General features: G+C 44.2%; 1 protein-coding gene across 1 annotated transcript in view; it reads right to left on the bottom strand.

Annotated features, from left to right (window-relative positions):
* LOC115136462 (sodium/potassium-transporting ATPase subunit beta-2-like) overlaps nucleotides 1–21750 on the bottom strand; it is a 64998-nt gene that overhangs the window by 4262 nt on the left and 38986 nt on the right. Inside the window, exons 2-6 of the mRNA XM_065023679.1 lie at nucleotides 5539–5667; nucleotides 5252–5350; nucleotides 4970–5175; nucleotides 4657–4716; nucleotides 136–231 (exon numbers count right to left, since the gene is read on the bottom strand). Of these exons, the coding sequence (XP_064879751.1) occupies nucleotides 136–231; nucleotides 4657–4716; nucleotides 4970–5175; nucleotides 5252–5350; nucleotides 5539–5667 (590 nt within the window). The remainder of the gene's footprint in view (nucleotides 1–135; nucleotides 232–4656; nucleotides 4717–4969; nucleotides 5176–5251; nucleotides 5351–5538; nucleotides 5668–21750) is intronic.

The raw sequence follows: 21750 nt of genomic DNA, 5'->3' as shown, positions 1-21750 counted from the left end.
GAAAGCACATGCAGATGAATGCGTAATAACAATGTAATGACATTGGATCACTAATATTAGTTATTCTAAACATAAAAATAGGATTATAAGGGATGCTTTGTGAGTGTTGCCTGGTTGGTGTCGCGGGATTCTCACCTGAGCTTTCTTGCCATAGTAAGGGTAGTACATGAGGTTGAAGGCGCCATTTTCAGGGTAGTACGCCACCTCTCCAATCTTATCAGAGTCTTCTTTCTGCAGGGGCAGAGGATCAAGGCCACTAGTTAGGGAATGTTGGGTCAAAAGTGTGTGGGCGAGCAGGGAAGGACTGCCCAATCTGAAGGAGTGGACGAGCTTTGAAAGGACACCATGACAATTAGAGTAGACTTGATGGAAATGTATCTTTGGCATTTACTGCATGTCTATCTCTATACTGTCCTTGTGGACTTTCAATAGTAAACTACTATTTATTGACATTTATTTTAGACAGAGTCTACCTGTACATGCTATGCTAGAACGTTATTGTATCTCTCTAGCTTGGAATATAAAAAGTTGAGGGTACCAGTGTATCACTATACAATACATATCTACTACAATACATATCTATCTGTCACTAAGATCACTACTAAGATCACTACAGTGGCACCCTTACCCACTCATCTTTGCCAACTTTGTACCTCAGAGTGGAAGGACAGAATGGATGGTAACAGAAAAGAAGAGAACATACACATAGGGTATGAAAGGATGAAATTACATTGTATCACGCAACACAGACGAGCAAAGAAAGACACAGACATAAAGAAAGCTAATGGATGACATAGATGAGAACAAGATTTCAAGATGGCGTAGCAGTGGGAATGTCTGTTTTGATTGTCTTGTCCCGTCCCTTGTATATATCGTTTTTCATCATGTATATTTGCACAATTTCTTTTTTTTCCATCTCCTTACTGAGCATACTCTCCTGCAACCCGCCTCACCCAATGTGGTATGGATCTGTTATTTTTACACTTTTGAACTGGAACCACCTTCTGAAGCTAGCCAGCTAACTAGCTACTACACGTACGTTATGGTCATAAGACGCAGGCCTCCTAATTGTCCCTAGAATTTCTAAGCAAACAGCTGGAGGCAGGGCTTTCTCCTATAGAGCTCCATTTTTATGGAACGGTCTGCCTACCCATGTCAGAGACGCAAACTCGGTCTCAACCTTTAAGTCTTTACTGAAGACTCATCTCTTCAGTGGGTCATATGATTGAGTGTAGTCTGGCCCAGGAGTGGGAAGGTGAACGGAAAGGCTCTGGAGCAACGAACCGCCCTTGCTGTCTCTGCCTGGCCGGTTCCCCTCTTTCCACTGGGATTCTTTGCCTCTAACCCTATTACAGGGGCTGAATCATTGGTTTACTGGGGCTCTCTCATGCCGTCGCTGGAAGGGGTGCGTCACCTGCGTGGGTTGATTCACTGTTGTGGTCATCCTGTCTGGGTTATTATTATTCGACCATGCTGGTCATTTATGAACATTTGAACATCTTGGCCATGTTCTGTTATAATCTCCACCCGGCACAGCCAGAAGAGGACTGGCCACCCCACATATGCTCTCTCTAATTCTCTCCTTCTTTCTCTCTCTCGGAGGACCTGAGCCCTAGGACCGTGCCCCAGGACTACCTGACATGATGACTCCTTGCTGTCCCCAGTCCACCTGACTGTGCTGCTGCTCCAGTTTCAACTGTTCTGCCTTATTATTATTCGACCATGCTGGTCATTTATGAACATTTGAACATCTTGGCCATGTTCTGTTATAATCTCCATCCGGCACAGCCAGAAGAGGACTGGCCACCCCACATAGCCTGGTTCCTCTCTAGGTTTCTTCCTAGGTTTTGGCCTTTCTAGGGAGTTTTTCCTAGCCACCGTGCTTCTACACCTGCATTGCTTGCTGTTTGGGGTTTTAGGCTGGGTTTCTGTACAGCACTTTGAGATATCAGCTGATGTACGAAGGGCTATATAAATACATTTGATTTGATTAGTAGTCAGTTAGCCACTGCTAGCGGTCATCACCGTTAACTCGGACTGCCAGCCTCAGCCCGGGCAACTCCTGCCAGCCTGCACAGCGCGATATCTACCCAGAGCATATCGGCCTGCTTTTCTGTACCACATCTCCGGATTCCCACCGCAAGCTCTGAAACTTTGCACCGGATCACCGCAGCTGCTATCCGAGTGGCTACTCTTGTCTAACGTCTCTGTCCCGAGGCAAGCACCAGTTAGCCTGGAGCTAGCCTCGAACTAGGCCCATCTCCCAGCTAGCTGAAGAGATTCCATCAAGCAATCCCTGGGCTTCAATGACCTCTTTTGCCAATTGGACTGGACCCTTTGCTGCCAACACGGGCCCCGCTGATCCATCACGACTGGTCTGCCGACGTAACCATCTGAGGGGGTTTCAGACTCTCCTGTTGTGACGTCCCCCTGAGGCCCATCTGCTAGCCTGCTGCTAGCCCCAGCCTGCTAGTTGTCTGAATCGCCGTGTCTCCAGCTAACCTAGCTACTCACTGGACCCTTTGATCACTCGGCTACACATGCCTCTCCCTAATGTCAATATGCCTTGTCTATTGCTGTTTTGGTTAGTGATTTTTGTCTTATTTCACTGTAGAGCCTCCAGCCCTGCTCAATATTCCTTAGCTAGCCCTTAGGTTTTATCTCTAGAGGCACCATCTCTCATTATCACTCAATGCCTAGGCTTACCTCCACTGTACTCACGTCCTACCATACCCTTGTCTGTACATTATGCCTTGAATCTATTCTTCCGCGCCCAGAAACCTGCTCCTTTTACTCTCTGTTCCGAACGTACTAGATTACCAGTTTTTATAGCCTTTAGCCATACCCTTATCCTACTCCTCCTCTGGTGATGTAGAGATTAATCCAGGCCCTGCAGTGCCTAGATCCACTCCCATTCCCCAGGCGCTCTCATTTGTTGACTTCTGTAACCGTAAAAGCCTTGGATCCATGCATGTTAACATCAGAAGCCTGCTCCCTAAGTTTGTTTTATTCACTGCTTTAGCACACTCCGCCAACCCTGATGTCCTAGCCGTGTCTGAATCCTGGCTTAGGAAGGCCACCAAATATCCTGAAATTTCCATCACTAACTATTACACTTTCCGAAAAGATAGAACTGCCAAAGCGTGTGGAGTTGCAATCTACTGAAGAGATAGCTGCAGAGTTCTGTCATGCTATCCAGGTCTGTGCACAAACAATTCGAGCTTATACTTTTAAAAATCCACCTTTCCAGAAACAAGTCTCTCACCGTTGCCGCTTGTTAGAGATCCCCCTCGGCCCCCAGTTGTGCTCTGGACACCATATGTGAATTGATTGTCCCCCATCTATCTTCAGATTTCGTACTGTTAGGTGACCAAAACTGGGACATGCTTAACACCCCGGCCGTCCTACAGTCTAAGCTAGATGCCCTCAACCTCACACAAATCATCAAGGAACCTACCAGGTACAATCCTAAATCCGTAACCATGGGCACCCTCTTAGATATCATCCTGACCAACATGCCCTCTAAATACACCTCTGCTGTCTTCAACCAGGATTTCAGCAATCACTGCCTCATTGCCTGCGTGCGTACTGGGTCCGCGGTCAAACGACCACCCCTCATCACTGTCAAACGCTCCCTAAAACACTTAATCGAGCAGGCCTTTCTAATCGACCTGGCCTGGGTATCCTGGAAGGATATTGACCTCACCCCGTCAGTAGAGGATGCCTGGTTGCTCTTCAAAAGTGCTTTCCTCTCCATCTTAAATAAAGTCCATGGAGAATAAGAGCACCTACTCCCAACTGCCCACTGCACTGAGGCTAGGAAACACTGTCACCACCGATAAATCTATGATAATTTATCATTTCAATAACCATTTTTCCACGGCTGTCCATGCTTTTCACCTGGCTACCCCTACCTTGGCCAACATCTCAGCATCCCCTGCAGCAACTTGCCCAATCCCCCCGCCTTATCTCAGCTCACTGGTCACCATATCAACACCCACCTGTAGCATGCGCTCCAGCAGGTATATTGCACTGGTCATCCCCAAAGCCAACACTTACTTTGGCCGCCTTTCCTTCCAGTTCTCTGCTGCTAATGACTGGAACGAATTGCAAAAATCTCTGAAGCTGGAGCCTTATATCTCCCTCTCTAATTTCAAGCATCAGCTGTCAGAGCAGTTTACCGATCACTGTACCTGTACACAGCCAATCTGTAAATAGCACACCCAACTACCTCATCCCTATATTATTGCTTACCCTCTTGCTCTTTTGCACCCCAGTATCTCTACTTGCACATCATCATCTGCACATCTATCACTCCAGTATAAATGCTAAATTCTAATTATTTTCGCCTCTAGGGCCTATTTATTGCCTTACCTCCATACTATTCTACATTTGCACACACTGTACATGAATAGAAAAATCTTTATTTTCTTTTGTGTTATTGACTGTACAATTGTTTATGTGTAACTCTATGTTGTTGTTTTTGTCGCACTGCTTTGCTTTATCTTGGCCAGGTAACAGTTGTAAATGAGAACTTGCACTCAACTGGCCTACTTGGTTAAATAAATGTAAAATATATATATATATATATTTTAAAAGATACAGGATAGGTTAATTCTGAGAGGGGGGGACTGAAAGAGCGAGAGAGAGGCTCACCTTCGCTCCACAAGTGACAAATGGAGCCTGGCCATCCTTTCCTGGCAACATCCCAATGACCTAGAGGGACAGACAGACCTGTGTTATCCTGGCAGTTCCACCACCATCCCCACTTCATTCCTCCTTAAAGCAGATCCATTCAACTGAGAAATGTTGTGATTCTGAAAACAATAAAACAAACAATTCTAAACTTTTCCAAAGTTGTTTGCATTTAATTGGTATGATCTCTTCCAGGCTCCCAACCATTTCCTGCTCCATTCCCCTCTCCCTTATGTCGCCAAGCAACGCCCCCCCCCCCCTGCTTCTACCATACCCGGTTCAGCTTGATGATGATGCATGGCTTGCCAGCCTGGTATCCATAGGTATGGTCATTGAGGCCAGAGCACTCTTGTAGAAGGGATCGGTTGAACTGGCAGGAGCGCTTGGGGTTGTTCTTCACATCACCGGTGTCTGCCTGAATAAAATACTGGTCCGGTGTGCACTTGTCATTCTTTTCAGCCTGCAGAGCGTTGTTGTAGGCTGGATGGGAGAGAAATACAGTTTAACATGTTGTTTTCCCCAATGGAAATTACATCAGGCAGGCAGGCAGGCTCACAGGAGAGGAAGTTGTCCAGGGTCTTGGTATACATGTCCCAGCTCTCAGTGTTGTGGGTGTTGATCTCCATGGTGTCTCCCCTGGGTCTGATCATCATGCCTGGTGAAAAGAGAGAAAGAGGAGCGGGAGGGATTTTAGCCTTCATCATATGTTTACAATATAATGTGTGATTGTCTGGGGTGTTCACGACTATACAGTAGCAATTGTAAAAATGTTGGTTTGTAATGTGAGGTTTAAGTGTATCAAAATCTCTTAAATTGTGGTATTGGTGTATTAGTGTATAATACCTGGTGTGCTAAGCCTGTCTTGCCAGGTGGGTTTGTGGTCATCCAAGGTCTGCAGCATGACATACATGGTGAGGCAGAACATGCCTGCTAGGAAGATGTAGAACACTAGGTAGAAGAGCAGGATGAGGCCTGGGAGGGACACACAGCCAGCACACAGACACAGTATTAATATCACAAGTTCAAAGGATACGCAACATTCAACGAAATATGGTTATGTCCAAAATGGCACCCTATTGCCTTTACACTGGGGCCATTACAGAATATGGCCATTCCAGATCTCATTTATACAGATTAGGTAGCCGGAAAACGTAATATAGAAGGCGAAATAAAGTAAAGTAAGATTTTAAAAAGAAAAGGTGACGGGACCCCAGGACAGGATTTGGCAAAACCTTATTGAGAAAGTTACAAGAAGGATATCAGCAGGGGGGGAAAGTATGTGTGTTTGAGACCTAATAACTTATCAAAAATCATAATAGTAATTATTCCTAAATTCTGAGTAGGAGATAGCGAGAGTGACAAGGGTCAAGAGAGAGAACCAAGGGAGAGAGAGTAAGGAGAAGCATCACTGATGAAACGCTTGGACCTTTAAATTATGACTATTTTCTCCCAACGCGGGAGACTCGGGTTCGTATCTGTTACGGCTTTCTAGGTGTGAAGGAGAGTCGGACCAAAATGCGGCGTGTAGATTGCGATCCATGTTTATTAAACTGAAGCAACACGAATCTAAATACAAAACAATAAACGTAACGAAAACCGAAACAGCCTAATACTGGTGCAAATAAACACAGACCAAGGACATCAGGACACTAAGGACAATCACCCACGAAACACTCAAAGAATATGGCTGCCTAAATATGGTTCCCAATCAGAGACAACGATAAACACCTGCCTCTGATTGAGAACCACTTCAGACAGCCATAGACTTAACTAGAGCACCCCACTAAGCTACAATCCCAATACACCACATACAAAAACCCATGCCACACCCTGGCCTGACCAAATAAATGAAGATAAACACAAAATACTTCGACCAGGGCGTGACAGTATCTCAGCCTTGGCACCGATAGACTAAAATGAATTCTGATTGTAATCCAAATACTGATATGTTTTGCCGGGAGAGATACTGTTAGTTAGTGTAGTGTTTGTTTAGGATATAAACTGAACGTTTTAATAGCTTGTTTAAGTTCAATTGAAAGACTAATCCATTCAAAAGAATAGAGGGGTGATTTCGATGGAATGCGTTGTCTTGCCTAAATGGACCGCTGGAATAACGTATTGGGAATGGAGTCGTATTTAAATGACTGAATCATAGGAGAGACAGTTACCCAGGTCTAATGAATTCTACATAATAGCGGAGAGATAATTGCGATAGATTAACTGACATACGTTATAAATTTAGCGAAGTACATGGTACTTTTACATTTTGGACATTTCATAAAGAGGAAGCCGAAAGAGAAGAGAAAGTTGGAAAGTTTGGTTTCACTCTTACGATAGAATTCAAGCAGAACTCAGTCTGAATAGGGGTTAGATTTTTGCCTAGAGGCAGGATAGGAGAGTTGGTTGCAGTGTTGCAAACTCATTTTCAGGGTAAAGTTGCTAGAGGAAGGTTGATTTGTTGCTAAATGATGTTGTTATATCATTGCGTGATAACGTAAAACTGCGTCATTACGTAGAATACACAATCACGTTACTCAAATTGATTTGACAGTTGTTCAGGTACAGACTCCCACTCTTTTCTGTACTTCTGGCAGTACAATATTGTTTGAGAGATGTTGATTGATGTTGTAAGTTCTGTTCAAGATCAAACATTTGTGACCAACTATATTCATTGGGTTTGGCTCGTCGAACCCGTACTACTGCTGCTGCAGTCAGCCAACAATGATTTGCAATTCGCTGAAGTTGCTGCTGCCTGGGCACGAGCTGAGCGCCTGCTGCTGACGTCACTCACAATGCACTTTTGCAGCCAGGCAATGATGTTGTGACTGAGGGTGTGACAGAGAAAATTGCGTCATTTAGAGGGGAAATGCGTGCATTATAGCTTTGAGTCATTTTTCAAAAGTTGCTAAAAGTTCCAAATACATTTTTTTAAAGTAGCTGAATTTGTCAGGATAGTCTGAAAAGATGCTAAATCTAGCAACAAAATTGCTAGTTGGGCATCACTGGTTGGTCACTGGGGCTCACTGGGCTATATTTGGCTGTAAGAGAGGGAGGTCTGAATAGTTGAATCGTAAAAGTTTTGTGATAGTTGATTGATTTTTGGTTTGATTGTTTAGGTAACACCAGTGAATTTGAACAGGATGTTAACGTATTCTAAACATTATAATCTGTTTCCATTACGTGGAACCATGTCCGGTCGGTAAAGGGGATTGCAGGTTAGTTCATTTTATTTTAAAGGGACAGTGCACGTTAATCACAGTTGTGGGTATCGAATGGCAGGATATTCCTATTATGAATTTGGGGAGACTGTCTGCAGACGGACTGAATGGGTTTCATATATCACCATTGAGGAAATCTAAAACTAATGATTGGAAGGAGTAAAATGGAATGATCATTAGGTTTTGGTTGTAGTTAACGTTAGGGTTACTGAATCGGGGTAGTTTGACACAGGTTTTTAGGGGGGAAAAGTAATGCTTCATTGTCTTTCTGTGGAAATGTTTTCCGGTGGTTGTAATCTTGAAGGGAGCGAGTGAGTGAAATAGAGGCATGTTTCTACCAAAATTGAAAAGTCCTGGATATGTTGTGTTTGTTTTTAGCTTTAGGGTTTGTGGAGATTTCTATTTTTCTATAGACACAACATCTTAAAGGGGTACACACATGTGGAGTATGATAAGTTTTATTTTCTGAGTTTTAATTAAACACGTGAATTCTTTTGATATACAGGAATGTTCTGGGAAGATATCAATTGAGTAACACGACCATAAAAGGGTGGTATGACTCTTGACCTCTATCATGGCTTTTTCCTTTGGGGTCTGATCAGCCTCAGGGGAGGGCCATTTGGATAATGATTTAAGGTCATTTGTGATACCGATTTTAAGGTAAATTGAGTAACTGATAATCATTTACGAGTTTATAGTTCCTTGACATAGTTGTAATTTGAACCAATGAGAAGAAAGAAATGGCATAGCCTTGGACTAAGGGCAGACATTCTTGATCTGGTCATGTTATTTGAAAATGTAGTTTTATCTTTTGACCTGTAGTAGTATTTATATATATATATATATATATATATATTGCTCCGGGAGAATATTTGGTTAAAAGAATCCCTGGCAGTGGATGGACTCAAGGCCCCGTATAGTCAACAATTACAAATTGCTTTCCTCAGTGGAATGCGTCCTGAGACAAGCCGTACCATTAAACAGAACTTAGTAGGGTGGGGGTGAGCCGAGCTAGGAGAGGTGGAGAGATAAGCCGTACCATTAAACAGAACTTAGTAGGGTGGGGGTGAGCTAGGAGAGGTGGAGAGATAAGCCGTACCATTAAACAGAACTTAGTAGGGTGGGGGCGAGCTAGGAGAGGTGGAGAGACAAGCCGTACCATTAAACAGAACTTAGTAGGGTGGGAGAGCCGAGCTAGGAGAGGTGGAGAGATAAGCCGTACCATTAAACAGAACTTAGTAGGGTGGGGGTGAGCCGAGGTGGAGAGACAAGCCGTACCATTAAACAGAACTTAGTAGGGTGGGGGCGAGCTAGGAGAGGTGGAGAGATAAGCCGTACCATTAAACAGAACTTAGTAGGGTGGGGGCGAGCCGAGCTAGGAGAGGTGGAGAGATAAGCCGTACCATTAAACAGAACTTAGTAGGGTGGGGGCGAGCCGAGCTAGGAGAGGTGGAGAGATAAGCCGTACCATTAAACAGAACTTAGTAGGGTGGGGGCGAGCCGAGCTAGGAGAGGTGGAGAGATAAGCCGTACCATTAAACAGAACTTAGTAGGGTGGGGGTGAGCTAGGAGAGGTGGAGAGATAAGCCATACCATTAAACAGAACTTAGTAGGGTGGGGGCGAGCCGAGCTAGGAGAGGTGGAGAGATAAGCCGTACCATTAAACAGAACTTAGTAGGGTGGGGGTGAGCTAGGAGAGGTGGAGAGATAAGCTGTACCATTAAACAGAACTTAGTAGGGTGGGGGCGAGCTAGGAGAGGTGGAGAGATAAGCCATACCATTAAACAGAACTTAGTAGGGTGGGGGCGAGCTAGGAGAGGTGGAGAGATAAGCCGTACCATTAAACAGAACTTAGTAGGGTGGGGGCAAGCTAGGAGAGGTGGAGAGATAAGCCATACCATTAAACAGAACTTAGTAGGGTGGGGGTGAGCCGAGCTAGGAGAGGTGGAGAGATAAGCCATACCATTAAACAGAACTTAGTAGGGTGGGGGGTGAGCCGAGCTAGGAGAGGTGGAGAGATAAGCCATACCATTAAACAGAACTTAGTAGGGTGGGGGCGAGCCGAGCTAGGAGAGGTGGAGAGATAAGCCGTACCATTAAACAGAACTTAGTAGGGTGGGGGTGAGCCGAGCTAGGAGAGGTGGAGAGATAAGCCGTACCATTAAACAGAACTTAGTAGGGTGGGGGTGAGCCGAGCTAGGAGAGGTGGAGAGATAAGCCGTACCATTAAACAGAACTTAGTAGGGTGGGGGTGAGCCGAGCTAGGAGAGGTGGAGAGATAAGCCGTACCATTAAACAGAACTTAGTAGGGTGGGGGTGAGCTAGGAGAGGTGGAGAGATAAGCCATACCATTAAACAGAACTTAGTAGGGTGGGGGCGAGCCGAGCTAGGAGAGGTGGAGAGATAAGCCGTACCATTAAACAGAACTTAGTAGGGTGGGGGCGAGCTAGGAGAGGTGGAGAGATAAGCCGTACCATTAAACAGAACTTAGTAGGGTGGGGGCGAGCTAGGAGAGGTGGGGAGATAAGCCGTACCATTAAACAGAACTTAGTAGGGTGGGGGCGAGCTAGGAGAGGTGGAGAGATAAGCCATACCATTAAACAGAACTTAGTAGGGTGGGGGCGAGCTAGGAGAGGTGGAGAGATAAGCCGTACCATTAAACAGAACTTAGTAGGGTGGGGGCGAGCTAGGAGAGGTGGAGAGATAAGCCATACCATTAAACAGAACTTAGTAGGGTGGGGGTGAGCCGAGCTAGGAGAGGTGGAGAGATAAGCCATACCATTAAACAGAACTTAGTAGGGTGGGGGCGAGCCGAGCTAGGAGAGGTGGAGAGATAAGCTGTACCATTAAACAGAACTTAGTAGGGTGGGGGCGAGCTAGGAGAGGTGGAGAGATAAGCCATACCATTAAACAGAACTTAGTAGGGTGGGGGCGAGCTAGGAGAGGTGGAGAGATAAGCCGTACCATTAAACAGAACTTAGTAGGGTGGGGGCGAGCTAGGAGAGGTGGAGAGATAAGCCATACCAATAAACAGAACTTAGTAGGGTGGGGGTGAGCCGAGCTAGGAGAGGTGGAGAGATAAGCCGTACCATTAAACAGAACTTAGTAGGGTGGGGGCGAGCCGAGCTAGGAGAGGTGGAGAGATAAGCCGTACCATTAAACAGAACTTAGTAGGGTGGGGGTGAGCCGAGCTAGGAGAGGTGGAGAGATAAGCCGTACCATTAAACAGAACTTAGTAGGGTGGGGGTGAGCCGAGCTAGGAGAGGTGGAGAGATAAGCCGTACCATTAAACAGAACTTAGTAGGGTGGGGGCGAGCTAGGAGAGGTGGAGAGATAAGCCGTACCATTAAACAGAACTTAGTAGGGTGGGAGAGCCGAGCTAGGAGAGGTGGAGAGATAAGCCGTACCATTAAACAGAACTTAGTAGGGTGGGGGCGAGCTAGGAGAGGTGGAGAGATAAGCCGTACCATTAAACAGAACTTAGTAGGGTGGGGGCGAGCTAGGAGAGGTGGAGAGATAAGCCATACCATTAAACAGAACTTAGTAGGGTGGGGGTGAGCCGAGCTAGGAGAGGTGGAGAGATAAGCCGTACCATTAAACAGAACTTAGTAGGGTGGGAGCAGCCGAGCTAGGAGAGGTGGAGAGATAAGCCGTACCATTAAACAGAACTTAGTAGGGTGGGGGCGAGCTAGGAGAGGTGGAGAGATAAGCCGTACCATTAAACAGAACTTAGTAGGGTGGGGGCGAGCCGAGCTAGGAGAGGTGGAGAGATAAGCCGTACCATTAAACAGAACTTAGTAGGGTGGGAGCAGCCGAGCTAGGAGAGGTGGAGAGATAAGCCGTACCATTAAACAGAACTTAGTAGGGTGGGAGCAGCCGAGCTAGGAGAGGTGGAGAGATAAGCCGTACCATTAAACAGAACTTAGTAGGGTGGGAGCAGCCGAGCTAGGAGAGGTGGAGAGATAAGCCGTACCATTAAACAGAACTTAGTAGGGTGGGGGCGAGCCGAGCTAGGAGAGGTGGAGAGATAAGCCATACCATTAACCAGAACTTAGTAGGGTGGGGGCGAGCTAGGAGAGGTGGAGAGATAAGCCATACCATTAAACAGAACTTAGTAGGGTGGGGGCGAGCTAGGAGAGGTGGAGAGACAAGCCATACCATTAACCAGAACTTAGTAGGGTGGGGGCGAGCTAGGAGAGGTGGAGAGATAAGCCGTACCATTAAACAGAACTTAGTAGGGTGGGGGCGAGCCGAGCTAGGAGAGGTGGAGAGATAAGCCGTACCATTAAACAGAACTTAGTAGGGTGGGGGCGAGCCGAGCTAGGAGAGGTGGAGAGATAAGCCATACCATTAAACAGAACTTAGTAGGGTGGGGGCGAGCTAGGAGAGGTGGAGAGATAAGCCGTACCATTAAACAGAACTTAGTAGGGTGGGGGCGAGCCGAGCTAGGAGAGGTGGAGAGATAAGCCGTACCATTAAACAGAACTTAGTAGGGTGGGGGCGAGCTAGGAGAGGTGGAGAGATAAGCCGTACCATTAAACAGAACTTAGTAGGGTGGGGGCGAGCCGAGCTAGGAGAGGTGGAGAGATAAGCCGTACCATTAAACAGAACTTAGTAGGGTGGGGGCGAGCAGCCGAGCTAGGAGAGGTGGAGAGATAAGCCGTACCATTAAACAGAACTTAGTAGGGTGGGGGCGAGCCGAGCTAGGAGAGGTGGAGAGATAAGCAGTTCACTAGGTACAGCAAGTCTCAGAGGAGAAAGTGGAATTGAGACAGGACAAATTATGGGGAGTGGGGAAATAGACTCTAGTGAGGAAGAGGTTCAGGATTCTGTAAACACTGTCTGTGAAGGTTTCGAATTGGCTCGTATTGATTTGGTATTACAACAGGAACAGAAATCCTATTCATCATCGATAATAAATAGGGGAAGATATGGTCCTTTGAGGTTTGGACAGGACATATTTTAAGCAAACAGGGCAGGAAAATACATTGAGATAGAATCCGTCTCGAAGGACCAATTGATAAGAGAATTTCCAATCCCAATGATAATAACAATCAATCAATAGCTCTGACCAATTCCCGAGGTTTGTAAGACCATGGGTATAATAATAATGAGTCAAAGACTTATACAAAAGGTTAGCACAGTTTATTCAGAGAACGTTCTAAAGTCAAGAATACAAAACAATTCATTTTATACTGACTTCTCACACCCATATTCACACGCACACAGACGCACATACACATAAAACAGACGCACACACATGTCCTGCTACCCAGCCGCCAGAGCTTTGTGACCTTGTTCTTGACACGTACTCCCTGTTCTCTCCCAATCTCTAGTCAGGTCGGCACCAAGCTCAGACAGTCTGTGTTTATAATACCATAAAGACATATTGTCTTTACCCTAATTCTGACTAGGACGACACATTTATTGATTATGATTTTATACATTCCAATCAATTCCATACAATTATATGTTTCAGGGGTCGGAATATTCTAATCATTCAATTAACAGACAATTCTCACCTATCACTCTCTCTCTGTCTTCATCACAATATACCACTCTCTCTGTCTTTATCAACCTATACCACTCTCTCTCTGTCTTCATCACAATATACCACTCTCTCTGTCTTTATCAACCTATACCACTCTCTCTCTGTCTTCATCACAATATACCACTCTCTCTGTCTTTATCAACCTATACCACTCTCTCTGTCTTTATCACCCTATACCACTCTCTCTGTCTTCATCACAATATACCAATCTCTCTGTCTTTATCAACCTATACCACTTCTCTGTCTTCATCACAATACCACTCTTCTCTGTCTTCATCACATACCACTCTCTCTGTCTTTATCAACTATACCACTCTCTGTCTTTATCACCCTATACCACTCTCTCTGTCTTCATCACCCTATACCACTCTCTCTGTCTTCATCACCCTATACCACTCTCTGTCTTCATCACCCTATACCACTATCTCTGTCTTTATCAACCTATACCACTATCTCTGTCTTCATCACCCTATACCACTCTCTGTCTTCATCACCCTATACCACTCTCTCTGTCTTCATCACCCTATACCACTCTCTCTGTCTTCATCACAATATACCACTTCATCACCCTATACCACTCTCTCTGTCTTCATCACCCTATACTTCTCTCTTGTCATATACCACTCTCTGTCTTCATCACCCTATACCACTATCTGTCTTCATCAACCTATACCACTCTCTCTGTCTTCATATACCACCATACCACTCTCTGTCTTCTTCATCACCCTATACCACTATCTCTGTCTTTATCAACCCTATACCACTCTGTCTTCATCACCCTATACCACTCTCTGTCTTTATCAACCTATACCATATACCACCACTCTCTCTGTCTTCATCACCCTATACCACTCTCTGTCTTCATCTTATACACTCTCTCTCTGTCTTTATCAACCTATACCACTCTCTCTGTCTTCATCACAATATACCAATCTCTCTGTCTTTATCAACCTATACCACTCTCTCTGTCTTCATCACAATATACCACTCTCTCTGTCTTCATCACAATATACCACTCTCTCTGTCTTTATCAACCTATACCACTCTCTCTGTCTTCATCAACCTATACCACTCTCTGTCTTTATCAACAATATACCACTCTCTCTGTCTTCATCACAATATACCACTATCTCTGTCTTTATCAACCTATACCACTCTCTCTGTCTTCATCACAATATACCACTCTCTGTCTTCATCACAATATACCACTCTCTCTGTCTTTATCAACCTATACCACTCTCTCTGTCTTCATCACCCTATACCACTCTCTCTGTCTTCATCACAATATACCACTCTCTCTCTGTCTTTATCAACCTATACCACTCTCTGTATTCATCACCCTATACCACTCTCTGTCTTCATCACCCTATACCACTCTCTCTGTCTTCATCACCCTATACCACTCTCTGTCTTCATCACCCTATACCACTATCTCTGTCTTCATCACCCTATACCACTCTCTGTCTTCATCACAATATACCACTCTCTCTGTCTTTATCAACCTATACCACTCTCTCTCTGTCTTCATCACAATATACCACTCTCTCTGTCTTTATCAACCTATACCACTCTCTCTCTGTCTTCATCACAATATACCACTCTCTCTCTGTCTTTATCAACCTATACCACTCTCTCTGTCTTCATCACAATATACCACTCTCTCTGTCTTCATCACAATATACCACTCTCTCTGTCTTTATCAACCTATACCACTCTCTCTGTCTTCATCACCCTATACCACTCTCTCTGTCTTCATCACAATATACCACTCTCTCTCTGTCTTTATCACAATATACCACTCTCTCTGTCTTTATCACCCTATACCACTCTCTCTGTCTTTATCACCCTATACCACTCTCTCTGTCTTTATCACCCTATACCACTCTCTGTCTTTATCACCCTATACTCTCTCTGTCTTTATCACCCTATACCACTCTCTCTGTCTTTATCACCTATACCACTCTCTCTGTCTTTATCACCCTATACCACTCTCTGTCTTTATCACCCTATACCACTCTCTCTGTCTTTATCACCCTATACCACTCTCTCTGTCTTTATCACCCTATACCACTCTCTCTGTCTTTATCACCCTATACCACTCTCTCTGTGTCTTTATCACCCTATACCACTCTCTCTGTCTTTATCACCCTATACCACTCTCTCTTGTCTTTATCACCCTATACCACTCTCTCTCTGTCTTTATCACCCTATACCACTCTCTCTGTCTTTATCACCCTATACCACTCTCTCTTGTCTTTATCACAATATACCACTCTCTCTGTCTTTATCACCCTATACCACTCTCTCTGTCTTTATCACCCTATACCACTCTCTCTCTGTCTTTATCACCCTATACCACTCTCTCTTTATCAACCTATACCACTCTTCTCTGTCTTTATCACCCTATACCACTCTCTCTGTCTTTATCACAATATACCACTCTCTCTGTCTTTATCACCCTATACCACTCTCTCTTGTCTTTATCACCCTATACCACTCTCTCTGTCTTTATCACCCTATACCACTCTCTCTGTCTTTATCACCCTATACCACTACTCTCTGTCTTTATCACCCTATACCACTCTCTCTGTCTTTATCACCCTATACCACTCTCTCTCTGTCTTTATCACCTATACCACTCTCTCTGTCTTTATCACCCTATACCACTCTCTCTGTCTTTATCACCCTATACCACTCTCTCTCTGTCTTTATCACCCTATACCACTCTCTCTGTCTTTATCACCCTATACCACTCTCTCTCTGTCTTTATCACAATATACCACTCTCTCTGTCTTTATCAACCTATACCACTCTCTCTGTCTTTATCACCCTATACCACTCTCTCTGTCTTTATCACCTATACCACTCTCTCTGTCTTTATCACCCTATACCACTCTCTCTGTCTTTATCACCCTATACCACTCTCTCTGTCTTTATCACCCTATACCACTCTCTCTCTGTCTTTATCACCCTATACCACTCTCTCTGTCTTTATCACACCTATACCACTCTCTCTCTGTCTTTATCACCCTATACCACTCTCTCTGTCTTTATCACAATATACCACTCTCTCTGTCTTTATCACCCTATACCACTCTCTCTGTCTTTATCACAATATACCACTCTCTCTGTCTTTATCACACTATACCACTCTCTCTGTCTTTATCACCCTATACCACTCTCTCTGTCTTTATCACCCTATACCACTCTCTCGGTCTTTATCACCCTATACCACTCTCTCTCTGTCTTTATCACCCTATACCACTCTCTCGGTCTTTATCACCCTATACCACTCTCTGTCTTTATCACCCTATACCACTCTCTCTGTCTTTATCACCCTATACCACTCTCTCTGTCTTTATCACCCTATACCACTCTCTCTGTCTTTATCACCCTATACCACTCTCTGTCTTCATCACCCTATACCACTCTCTCTGTCTTTATCACCCTATACCACTCTCTCTGTCTTTATCACAATATACCACTCTCTCTGTCTTTATCACCCTATACCACTCTCTCTCTGTCTTTATCACAATATACCACTCTCTCTCTGTCTTTATCACCCTATACCACTCTCTCTGTCTTTATCACAATATACCACTCTCTCTGTCTTTATCACAATATACCACTCTCTCTCTGTCTTTATCACCTATACCACTCTCTCTGTCTTTATCACAATATACCACTCTCTCTGTCTTTATCAACCTATACCACTCTCTCTGTCTTTATCACAATATACCACTCTCTCTCTTCTTTATCACCTATACCACTCTCTCGGTCTTCATCACAATACCACTCTCTGTCTTTATCACCCTATACCACTCTCTCTGTCTTTATCACCCTATACCACTCTCTCTCTGTCTTTATCACCCTATACCACTCTCTCTCTGTCTTTATCACCCTATACCACTCTCTCTCTGTCTTTATCACCCTATACCACTCTCTCTCTGTCTTTATCACCCTATACCACTCTCTCTGTCTTTATCACCCTATACCACTCTCTCTCTGTCTTTATCACCCTATACCACTCTCTCTGTCTTTATCACCCTATACCACTCTCTCTGTCTTTATCACCCTATACCACTCTCTCTGTCTTTATCACCCTATACCACTCTCTCTCTGTCTTTATCACCCTATACCACTCTGTCTTTATCTGTCTTTATCACCATACCACTCTCTCTGTCTTTATCACCCTATACCACTCTCTCTGTCTTTATCACCCTATACCACTCTCTCTGTCTTTATCACCCTATACCACTCTCTTTGTCTTTATCACCCTATACCACTCTCTCTGTCTTTATCACCCTATACCACTCTCTCTGTCTTTATCACCCTATACCACTCTCTCTGTCTTTATCACAATATACCACTCTCTCTGTCTTTATCACCCTATACCACTCTCTGTCTTTATCACCCTATACCACTCTCTCTGTCTTTATCACAATATACCACTCTCTCTCTGTCTTTATCACCCTATACCACTCTCTCTGTCTTTATCACCCTATACCACTCTCTGTCTTTATCACCCTATACCACTCTCTCTGTCTTTATCACCCTATACCACTCTTTATCTCTGTCTTTATCACACTATACCACTCTCTCTCTGTCTTTATCACCCTATACCACTCTCTCTGTCTTTATCACACTATACCACTCTCTCTGTCTTTATCACCCTATACCACTCTCTGTCTTTATCACCCTATACCACTCTCTCGGTCTTTATCACCCTATACCACTCTCTCTCTGTCTTTATCACCCTATACCACTCTCTCTGTCTTTATCACCCTATACCACTCTCTGTCTTTATCACCCTATACCACTCTCTCTGTCTTTATCACCCTATACCACTCTCTCTGTCTTTATCACCCTATACCACTCTCTCTGTCTTTATCACCCTATACCACTCTCTCTCTCTTTATCACCCTATACCACTCTCTCTCTGTCTTTATCACCCTATACCACTCTCTCTGTCTTTATCACCCTATACCACTCTCTCTGTCTTTATCACCCTATACCACTCTCTCTTCTTTATCACCCTATACCACTCTCTCTGTCTTTATCACCCTATACCACTCTCTCTGTCTTTATCACCCCTATACCACTCTCTGTCTTTATCACACTATACCACTCTCTCTGTCTTTATCACCCTATACCACTCTCTCTCTGTCTTTATCACCCTATACCACTCTCTCTGTCTTTATCACCCTATACCACTCTCTCTCTGTCTTTATCACCCTATACCACTCTCTCTGTCTTTATCACCCTATACCACTCTCTCTGTCTTTATCACCCTATACCACTCTCTCTCTGTCTTTATCACCCTATACCACTCTCTCTGTCTTTATCACACTATACCACTCTCTCTTTATCACCCTATACCACTCTCTCTGTCTTTATCACCCTATACCACTCTCTCTGTCTTTATCACCCTATACCACTCTCTCTCTGTCTTTATCACCCTATACCACTCTCTCTGTCTTTATCACCTATACCACTCTCTCTCTGTCTTTATCACCCTATACCACTCTCTCTCTGTCTTTATCACCCTATACCACTCTCTCTGTCTTTATCACAATATACCACTCTCTCTGTCTTTATCACCCTATACCACTCTCTCTCTGTCTTTATCACCCTATACCACTCTCTCTGTCTTTATCACCCTATACCACTCTCTCTGTCTTTATCACCCTATACCACTCTCTCTGTCTTTATCACCCTATACCACTCTCTCTGTCTTTATCACCCTATACCACTCTCTCTGTCTTTATCACCCTATACCACTCTCTGTCTTTATCACCACTCTATACCACTCTCTCTCTCTGTCTTTATCACCCTATACCACTCTCTCTGTCTTTATCACCCTATACCACTCTCTGTCTTTATCACCCTATACCACTCTCTCTGTCTTTATCACCCTATACCACTCTGTCTTCATCACCCTATACCACTCTCTCTGTCTTTATCAACCTATACCACTCTCTCTCTGTCTTTATCACCCTATACCACTTACCTCTGTCTTTATCACCCTATACCACTCTCTCTCTGTCTTTATCACAATATACCACTCTCTCTGTCTTTATCACCCTATACCACTCTCTCTGTCTTTATCACACTATACCACTCTCTCTGTCTTTATCACCCTATACCACTCTCTCTCTGTCTTTATCACAATATACCACTCTCTCTGTCTTTATCACCCTATACCACTCTCTCTGTCTTTATCACCCTATACCACTCTCTCTCTGTCTTTATCACACTATACCACTCTCTCTGTCTTTATCACCCTATACCACTCTCTCTGTCTTTATCACCCTTTATACCACTCTCTCTCTCTGTCTTTATCACCCTATACCACTCTCTCTGTCTTTATCACCCTATACCACTCTCTCTCTGTCTTTATCACCCTATACCACTCTCTCTGTCTTTATCACCCTATACTCTCTGTCTTTATCACCCTATACCACTCTCTCTGTCTTTATCACACTATACCACTCTCTCTGTCTTTATCACCCTATACCACTCTCTCTGTCTTTATCACCCTATACCACTCTCTCTGTCTTCTTTATCACCCTATACCACTCTCTCTGTCTTTATCACCCTATACCACTCTCTCTCTGTCTTTATCACCCTATACCACTCTCTCTGTCTTTATCACCCTATACCACTCTCTCTCTGTCTTTATCACCCTATACCACTCTCTCTGTCTTTATCACTCACCCTATACTATACCACTCTCTCTGTCTTTATCACCCTATACCACTCTCTCTCTGTCTTTATCACCCTATACCACTCTCTCTGTCTTTATCACCCTATACCACTCTCTCTCTGTCTTTATCACCCTATACCACTCTCTCTGTCTTTATCACCCTATACCACTCTCTGTCTTTATCACCCTCTATACCACTCTCTCTGTCTTTATCACCTATACCACTCTCTCTGTCTTTATCACCCTATACCACTCTCTCTCTGTCTTTATCACCTATACCACTCTCTCTGTCTTTATCACCCCTATACCACTCTCTCTGTCTTTATCACCCTATACCACTCTCTCTCTGTCTTTATCACACTATACCACTCTCTCTCTGTCTTTATCACACTATACCACTCTCTCTGTCTTTATCACCCTATACCACTCTCTCTGTCTTTATCACCCTATACCACTCTCTCTCTGTCTTTATCACCCTATACCACTCTCTCTCTGTCTTTATCACACTATACCACTCTCTCTCTGTCTTTATCACCCTATACCACTCTCTCTGTCTTTATCACCCTATACCACTCTCTCTGTCTTTATCACCCTATACCACTCTCTCTGTCTTTATCACCCTATACCACTCTCTCTTGTCTTTATCACCCTATACCACTCTCTCTCTGTCTTTATCACCCTATACCACTCTCTGTCTTTATCACCCTATACCACTCTCTCTCTGTCTTTATCACCCTATACCACTCTCTCTGTCTTTATCACCCTATACCACTCTCTCTTGTCTTTATCACCCTATACCACTCTCTTTATCTGTCTTTATCACCCTATACCACTCTCTTCTGTCTTTATCACCCTATACCACTCTCTCTGTCTTTATCACCCTATACCACTCTCTCTCTTGTCTTTATCACCCTATACCACTCTCTCTGTCTTTATCACCCTATACCACTCTCTCTGTCTTTATCACCCTATACCACTCTCTGTCTTTATCACCCTATACCACTCTCTCTCGGTCTTTATCACCCTATACCACTCGGTCTTTATCACCCTATACCACTCTCTCTGTCTTTATCACCCACTCTGTCTTTATCACCATCACCTATACCACTCTCTCGTCTTTATCACCCTATACCACTCTCTCTGTCTTTATCACCCTATACCACTCTCTCGGTCTTTATCACCCTATACCACTCTGTCTTTATCACCCTATACCACTCTCTCTGTCTTTATCACCCTATACCACTCTCTCTGTCTTTATCACCCTATACCACTCTCTCTCTGTCTTTATCACACTATACCACTCTCTCTGTCTTTATCACCCTATACCACTCTCTCTGTCTTTATCACCCTATACCACTCTCTCTCTGTCTTTATCACACTATACCACTCTCTCTCTGTCTTTATCACCCTATACCACTCTCTCTGTCTTTATCACCCTATACCACCACTCTCTGTCTTTATCACCCTATACCACTCTCTCTGGTCTTTATCACCCTACCACTCTCTCTCTGTCTTTATCACACTATACCACTCTCTCTGTCTTTATCACCCTATACCACTCTCTCTCTGTCTTTATCACC

Source organism: Oncorhynchus nerka, linkage group LG10 (genome assembly GCF_034236695.1).
Source record: "Oncorhynchus nerka isolate Pitt River linkage group LG10, Oner_Uvic_2.0, whole genome shotgun sequence".
In the NCBI taxonomy this organism is placed as follows: Eukaryota; Metazoa; Chordata; class Actinopteri; order Salmoniformes; family Salmonidae; genus Oncorhynchus; species Oncorhynchus nerka.
This window is presented reverse-complemented; position numbering and strand designations above follow the sequence as displayed.